We start from the raw sequence: 7,886 nt of genomic DNA on the forward strand, positions 1-7,886 counted from the left end.
GGAAGCTGCTCCCACCTCAGCCAATCAGCGCCTGCCCTGCGGACTCTCGCCCGCCTCTCCGCGCCTCTCCCCAGCAACCCGCAGACCACAGCCAATCAGGAAATTCGCTTGCGGCCTGGCTCCCGCCTCAGTGATGCGACACGCCTAGTAACGCCACGTCAATTGGCCGCAACGCTACGTTTCCTCGACGGATTGGAATTCTCAGCCAATCGACGAAAGGAATAGGGCGAGATCGACTAGTGAAAGGAGACCCTTTAATCCCTTAGAGGCGGACTCTCCCACTTGGCTCCAGTTCATTGGCTCCGGAGTTTATCCTCCTGGAAGAACGTGGCACAATAGACTGAACCCTTGTATTAGTCTAGTCCTGTTGTGGTAACCCATACACCCATCTTCTCCCAAAACCTGGAGATCTTCTAAGACGCCATCACCACCCTGACACTTCTTGCTCCTTCCCAACGCTGCCTCCAACCACCCCTACTCTGAACTTTCTAACTAGCACCCCACTCCTACCCCATTGTCAATGCACCCTCTGGTAACCCCAATCCCACAGCCTTTGCAGTTTCTCAGCGCTTGTGCCTTTCTTCCTCCCGTCATTAATATTAATACCTTATAATAAGGCACTCAAATCCAGAGAAGTCAAAGGGCAACCGCAGAACACACAGCCAATTCAGTAGAACCCAAATTAGCAAGAAAACTGCATATGCTGGGACTTGAAAATCCTTGGGCCCCAAATAACAGGGGTCCCTGTTAGTAGTCAACAGGCAGCTGTTGGTGATATGCTGACTCAATTCACCTTTCACCCTGTACCCACACAGACACATTTGACTGAGACGAGTCGAATTTCTAGAATTTGGAATTAGGAAGGGAGTGAAGAGTCACTCTGAGAGAAATCTGCCTGTCTCTAAGTAACAGGCACCTGCCTTTGTCCTGAGAGACCTATCTAGACCACCCTTCAGACCCAACTCCACTCATTGTCACTGTCCTGGGCTTTGGGGCTCTGCATTCAGGCAATGTGAAGGACTAAAGCCACTACCTCCTAAGTACGGATTCCTGTAGCCCTTTCCTCATACCCAGACTTCCAAGTTCGTAAGGTAGACGATGTCAGGAAAGGGCATCATAGACAACTAGCACTGAACTAGACGGTCATGAGCCTTCCCACACAAGTATATGTAGTAGGCAGACAAGAGATAAATATGAAATTTTACTTGACAACAGTAAAAGGGAAACAGGAAAAAAGGTGCCTCGAGCAAAGTCAATGACTTGGTGGTGGCAGAGATTGTTTCCTCCAAAACCAGAATGGTAGTAACTAGGGCAAATTTCACAGGCCTACCACCAACCTCACCAGTCCAGGAATTATATAGGAATGGTCACATTCCTAATGATGGTGAAGCAGAAAGCCCTCCCCCCAGAGAGACAGTCCACTGGGGTCCCAGCTCAAGCTCTTCGAAACAGGTCACAAGACTTTGGCAGAGATGTCCGAAATCCTTCAAGGAAGGCGTCACGATCAGAGGGACGGATCCAGCTCAAATAGCTTTCTAGGTACAGGGGGAGAGACCTGGAGAGCAAGAAAGATGATGCCTAAGGGTGAAAGATTGGCAGAAAGCTGGGCAGCCATGCCCCCTCTTTCAGTGTTCACCACCCACAATAGGTCCAAGGACTCTAGGACACCAACTGCCCCTCAGCCCCAAGTCAGCAGGCCTGAGCCTCACCACATAGCATCTTCCTGTGGCCCCTTAGTTTGGGCCTCCAGCCTCCACCAGAGTGCAGTGGCCTCATCCCTCCGATCTAGCCTCTTCAGAGTCTGAAGCAGGTGAAAGTAAGTGTCTCGATTACCTGTAGCCCCAGCCCAGAGTACAGTCTTAGAACTTGACATAGTCTCAGGCATTGTTTTATAAAAAGGGAAACTGATGCCTAGAGAGAGGAAGTATCTTGCCTACACTCACATATGGAAGTGGGGGCAGATCATTGACAACCATTCCCACCCAGTGTCCATCATCTGTCCCCTACTCCTGTGCAACCCACCACAGCAGTCTTGTGTCTTTGTGTCTGAGGATATCGGGGAAACCAGGGAACTCTTGAGAGCCCTGCATACACACTTTGTATGTTTGAACACCTGGATATATCCCTAGGCATATATAGCACAACCCCAATCACCCCTCCTGTCTGAGAACATCACTCTTACACTTACGCCCAAGTATTTCCCATGGGCCTCTCTGTCCTTCACATCTATGCATAGCCAATGTCATGCAAGTATACATACCTGGGCACATCTGCACACTGAGGAGGAAGTCCTGTAAGGCTTTGGTATCCTGGCCGCTGGCCACCCATTCCAGTCCACGACTAATTAGGGCGGCTGCCCGAAGCTGCTGCAGTGCCACATCTGACTTACATCCCTGCTCACAGTTGAAAGCTGCCCCTGGGGACCACTCCCAAAGTCAAGAAGTGTCTTCCCAGCCTCACAGTCACCAAAACCCCAAATCCTCCTCTATTTCTTCCTGTGTCCACAGTCCCTTTCTCTTAAGTCTCCTGGTGGGCTGGGACACATTAAAGGGAACCCACTTCCACCACTACCACTTCCAGGAGGTAAGAGGAAAACTGAAAGTCTAGATCACCTTGTTCTTTTTCCTCAGGTGTGGCCCAGAAGAGCAGCTCGAGGCACCTGAAGTAGGACACGGAACAGGGGTGAAGAGGAATCAATTTCAGAAACTCTAGGGTGAGTAGGTGAACATGGAGCTCACCAACTCAGGTCCCAATCAGAAAATCATCCCTCCACGACCCCTCTAGCACCCCGGGCTCACCTGCTAAATTCACTAATTGCCACTTTTTGGGCACCCAGTTGAACCCAGGCCTGGCCCTGAAGCAGGTGGGTGGCAGAGACCCAGAGTGGGCAGTATGGCAGTTCCTTGGTTCCTTTTCTGGCATCTTCCCACAGCCGGGACATCTTGCGTAGCAGAGATGATGTGCGGCTCAGCAACTCCTCACATACAGTCAAGGCATCTTGGGCTCTGCCTGCCTGGATCAGTGCTACCGCTGCCTCCAAAAACACCTCAGGCATACAGGGCCCTGGAGGGGATGGGGGTGGGGAGAACTGGAGTGGGAAGAAGAGGCAGTGTCTTGAAAGGCATGAGCCACCATCCCCAACCTCTTCACCAGGCTCTGGTACCATGCAGAGTCCTGGAACCCCAGACTGGACAGAAAGAATAGAGGAAAAAACAAAAAATTGCAGTCTTGCTGTATTCCAAAGGGGACACCAACCCGTCTACCCCATTGCAGAGAAGCTTGAAGACACACCCACCCTTGGCTCCAAGCTATCCAGCAACAAGGCCAGCAGGTCCAAGTAATGCTCTGCAGCGTCTCCTGCCCTAAGGAGTAAGAGCCCATAAGCCTCACCCTAGGCCCTAGCAGGGAACCTGCAAGGGTCGTGAGAATGTTCTCTCTTAGCTAACAGAGGGATGCTCATGAGCCCTGAGGAGGAGAAGGGGAGGGAAGGTCTTAGGGCTCCAATTCTGGCTCAGTATGGATCTACTCCAGTTACAGAATGGACTAGGGAAGAGACTTCAGAGTGTCAAAGATAGAGGAGGTTAATGTCTTAGTGAAGAGTCCTCAGTTCAGGTCTAGAAGCAAGGTAGGAGGCTGGGGAGTGGCGACCTATGTCCTGCCACTGCCTCATTCATCCCCCAAGTCACAAGAACAAAAGCAGGGCCACACCCCAGGGGAGGCATCAGAAGTGGGAAGAGAAGCTCAGGTGAGCAAGGGGAACCTCACCTCCCCGTCTGTAGGCACCTGCTTGCTAGTATGTGCTTGGTCTGGCTCTGAGTGCCACAATGAAGGGGTGAGGCTAGGTCAGGTGGTGGCAGTAGTAATTCTACCTCAATGAGAAACTGTGGGGCTTTGGAACTGCAGGGGACATTCAAGGCCTAAAAGAGAAAGAAAAAAATTGTATCTATGATCTTTGGGAGCTATACTTCCTTATATTTGGATCTTGACTAGTCAAGTCACCCCAACACAAGCACCTCAGGAATCCTCCATCCCACATCTTCACCTGGCAGTTCCCTACCTCAACTAGCAGCTTCAGACTCTCCAGCTCTGCTGTTGTGTCCCCCAGTTGCTGATAGAGCCTAGAGGCCTCCAGAAGTGGAGGACCCCAGGCTGATCCCTCTTTCAGGGCTGCAACCAAGTACAACAGTGCTCTCTGTGGATTTCCCTAAAGGGATAGGAGGACACGGGCCTCAGCTACCCTTACAAAGCAAAAAGCTATACATAATGCTTGTGGTTTCCCCAATCCACCCTAGGACTGTCTTTACCATCTTACGGTGACAGGACCCCAGTGCTGTGTACACCTGGACCAACACAGGTCGTGGACACAGGCCTGAGACCACTTCATGAAGGCTGCTTAGTGCCTTGTCTGGGTTCCCTGTTATCAGCTCCTGGAGACCTGAGGACAATCAGGGTGTGAGCTTGGAGAGGCCTATAGAGCAGGGGTCATGATGGGGAACAAGGGTCTAAGAAGCCCATGGAACTGAATGGGACAAGAGAGAGGGCATGAGTCTGGAGGATCACTTAAGGGAAGAAGAGATGAGTCAGGTTGCTAGCTGACCTTGGCGGTAGGCAAATGCTGTTAAGAGGACATCCTTCAATCCCTGGGCATCCTGCAGGGTCAATGGAGCATCTGATTCCTCAGCTTGGGGACTCCAAGTTTTCAGAAGTAACAGCAGATCCTCAGAGGCTCCACTCTGGGGAAAGGACAACCAGAAGCTCCAAGCGTACAACCTCCCCAGCTTCTCCTATCTCCATCTATCCTGGCTAGACCTTGAGCTCAAGGGTCCTCTTGATCCTTGAGGACACAGGCCTCAGCTACCCTTACAAAGCAAGAAGCTATGCATAATGCCTGTGGTTTCCCCCAATTCTAAGAGATAGATAGCTATGAGGCAAGGATTAAAAAAAGGAAGAAAAACCTGGGGCAGTGATGATCCATTCTAGCGTGCCTCCTCACTCAGGGCAAGGACCTTATTTGAGTTACCAGTAAGGAGACTAAGGCTGAGAGGTGACTTCAGCAAGATCACAAGAGCCCTATCCCTATCCAAAAAAAAAAATTTTTTTTTTTTTGAGACAGTGTCTCCCTCTGTCACCCAGGCTGCAGGGCTGGAGTGCAGTGGCGTGATCATAGCTCACAACTCACTGTTGCCTCCACCTCTTGGGTTCAAGTGATCCTCCTACCTCAGCCTCCCAAAGTGTTGAGATTACAGGTATGAGCCACCATGCCTGTCCCATTTTTAAAAAACACTCCTAAGAGAATCCCCACAATGAGAGACCAACCAGGGCAAGGTCACCCAAGAGTCCCAGAGAGAATCCAGGTTTTCGGACCACCAACCCAGCCGCCTGTCCAGTACATTATGATGCTACTGCAGCTGGAGAGAAAGGAGGAGGAAGGAAGTAGGAGACCCTCAGCTTCAGATCACTTTCCCTATTACCTGGCTGCCATTCAGGGTCTCTAGCAACAAGGCCAGGTCCCCAAGACGGTCAGCGCTCAACCAGAGGGCAGCCTGCAGACCAGCCAGGCGGTGCAGGGCAGACAGCAGCTCCGGCAGAAGGCAGGAAGCACGAAGGACAGAGTCCCACAGCTCCCTGAGCCCCTGTTCCAACCTGGGCCCCCGCTGCTCCTGTGTCTCCAGCACTGTAGAGTATACACACACACATAGACACACACACAGCTGAGGTAGCACCTCATCCTCCATCTCCCCACACACTCTGGCTTTCCTCTCCTGCAGGACCCCAAAGGTCACAATAATAATACCTCAACCTGGTCTGAGGAGCACAGAGAAGGGCACCTCTCTCCATGGAGGTGACAGATGTTGTTGATCCTCCCATCTCCCTGCAATAACTTAAACCCAGACTGAAGCCGGCAGAGGAATCAGGGACAATCTCTGGCCCTCACCTCTCTCTAGGCCCCGCTGGATATCCTGGGCCTGATCCTCTGTGAAACCCTGGGCCAAGCTTGCTCTCAGGATAATGAAGTTGCAGGTGACAGTCAGCTCCAAGGGAAGAACAGAAACAGCTGCAGGGAGCCCTGGAGCAGCAATGTTGGTCTTACAGACTGCTCCCCCATGGAAGATCCTCCAAATAAGATCCCAATCCAGAGATAACCCCACTCCAACCAAAACAGCTACAATAAAGAACCCACCCTCCAGCCGATTAGCTAAGGATTAAAAAAAAGAACCCAACTTTGGACAGAGAGTCTGGAAAGGGCAAAAAAGTTATCCAGATCAGATCATCTTGGAAACCATTTTTCAAATGCCACTCTGTGAGTGTGTAAGGAAGAGAGGGATTTGCCTGTACAAAGATGATTCCACTCCAGTCTCCTCTGTGCCTTAAACAGGACTCCCTGCCCCCTAAGTAATTATATCGATCCCAGAAATGCAGGAGCGGATGAGTCTCTGGCTATGGAAGAGGGGAACTGACCATCCTGGGGAGGACCCGCCTACCTTGCAGACTATGGAGGAGCCCTCTGAGCCCTTCCAGTGCATCCTGAGCCAACTGCTGTCGCCTCAGAGTCAGACCGGAGTTCTGAGCTACCTGCCACATGAGGGAGGGGTTGTCACTGAGGATCAATCCTTTTTTTCTCCCCTTGCAGCAGTGGCAAGGGATGCATTCTACCCATTTCTGGTTCTTTGGTCAAGCTCAGCCCCTCCCCATCGGTTGGGGTAAATCCACTGCAAACCCGCTTTCAGAGATCTTGGGGCTGCAAATCGAGGGTGCCAGCAACCGTGTTACCTTGGCCTGTCGAACGAGCCGGTCATTCTTTTCCCTCCACAGGTCTAGGCAGCTGGAGCCCACAGAGGTGGTCTGGCGGGACATGGTGGCCGAGGCTGGGCCCAGAGACCTGAGGCGGACTTCGGAAGGATGAAGCTGGCCCGCCCAAACTCCCAACCCCAGCGGGAAGGGGCCTGGGCACTTCCGCACCCCGCCGAGCTCCCCTGCTTCCCTCGGGGTCCCAATCCACCCGCCCAGGCTTTCCAGGACAGATGGGACACTCACTCCCCGCGGCCCGCCCGGCTCTCCAACCTCGCCTCTGGTTGGCCGGGCCTGCGAAACTCTGGGCTGCGGTTGGTCCTCTTCAAGAGTTAGTTCCCGCGGGAAACTCGGGGAGGAAACGAGTCAGCAACCCCAGATAGGCTTAGGCGGGCTAGAAGCGAGGACCGTGTCTGACTGGGGCAGTCGCACGGCCGGCGGTGCGGCCCGCTCGGCCCTCGCGGAGGCCACAGCCTCGAGAAAGGGTGGGCGGGAGCCAGTTCCGGCCCCACAGTCCGTGGCTCGACCCTTCCTCGCTGCCACACCCCCAGGTCCGCCTGGGTTCCCGCTTCCACCGAGGGCCGGCTGCGAGGTGCATGCTGGGAGTCGTAGTACCGCCCCGGTGCAGAACAGCTCCGCCCCGGCGGACGGTGTTTCCCGAAAGCGGTGACTGGACACGACGGCGCTCCGTAATTGTCCATCCTTTCTCTGCTCACTGTCGAGCACCAACACGCTCACCAAGGTCGGCTTTCTACCGCGTGTAGTCTGCTGGCAGTGCCGCTCTGTACTTGCACTGCTCAAAGGTACCTGCCCAATCATTTCAAATTAAATGGAGCTAGAAGAATTGAATATCCATATGCAAAAAAGACAGGAAAGAAAACGGGACCATCCATACATACATAAAATCAACTCAATGGATCACAAACTAAATATAAGAGCCAAAAATATAAAACTTCTAAAAGAAAACGTAAACCAGCCTAACATGGTGAAACCTTCTCTACAAAAACACAAAAATTAGCAGGGCGTGGTGTCGTGCGCCTGTAATCCCAGCTACCCGGGAGGCTGAGGCGGAAGAATCGCTTGAACCCGGGTGGCAG

The 7,886-nt window shown here is 52.7% G+C and overlaps 1 protein-coding gene across 7 annotated transcripts; it reads right to left on the minus strand.

Annotated features, from left to right (window-relative positions):
• Positions 1-1,188: 1,188 nt before the first annotated feature.
• FANCG (FA complementation group G) lies at positions 1,189-7,191 on the minus strand. 7 transcript variants are annotated; one of them, XM_032164062.2, is made up of 15 exons: positions 7,063-7,191; positions 6,772-6,880; positions 6,483-6,573; positions 5,936-6,067; positions 5,472-5,674; positions 4,598-4,733; positions 4,305-4,435; positions 4,058-4,204; positions 3,766-3,917; positions 3,296-3,362; positions 2,799-3,088; positions 2,613-2,659; positions 2,261-2,416; positions 1,710-1,833; positions 1,189-1,555 (listed from the first exon to the last, which is right to left on the minus strand). In XM_032164062.2, exons 2-15 carry the CDS (start codon positions 6,853-6,855, stop codon positions 1,435-1,437), a joined length of 1,881 nt encoding a protein of 626 aa, XP_032019953.1. In that variant the 5' UTR covers positions 6,856-6,880; positions 7,063-7,191; the 3' UTR covers positions 1,189-1,434. The 7 variants fall into 7 exon arrangements, 6 of the variants coding, with proteins under 6 accessions (XP_032019953.1, XP_032019952.1, XP_032019955.1 ...); XM_032164061.2 differs by having other exon boundaries at positions 7,036-7,077; XM_032164064.2 differs by lacking the exon at positions 7,063-7,191 and having other exon boundaries at positions 3,784-3,917; positions 6,772-6,864.
• Positions 7,192-7,886: the final 695 nt, after the last annotated feature.

The sequence above is a fragment of the Hylobates moloch genome, unplaced genomic scaffold (genome assembly GCF_009828535.3).
Source record: "Hylobates moloch isolate HMO894 unplaced genomic scaffold, HMol_V3 SCAFFOLD_10, whole genome shotgun sequence".
Lineage (NCBI taxonomy): Eukaryota > Metazoa > Chordata > Mammalia > Primates > Hylobatidae > Hylobates > Hylobates moloch.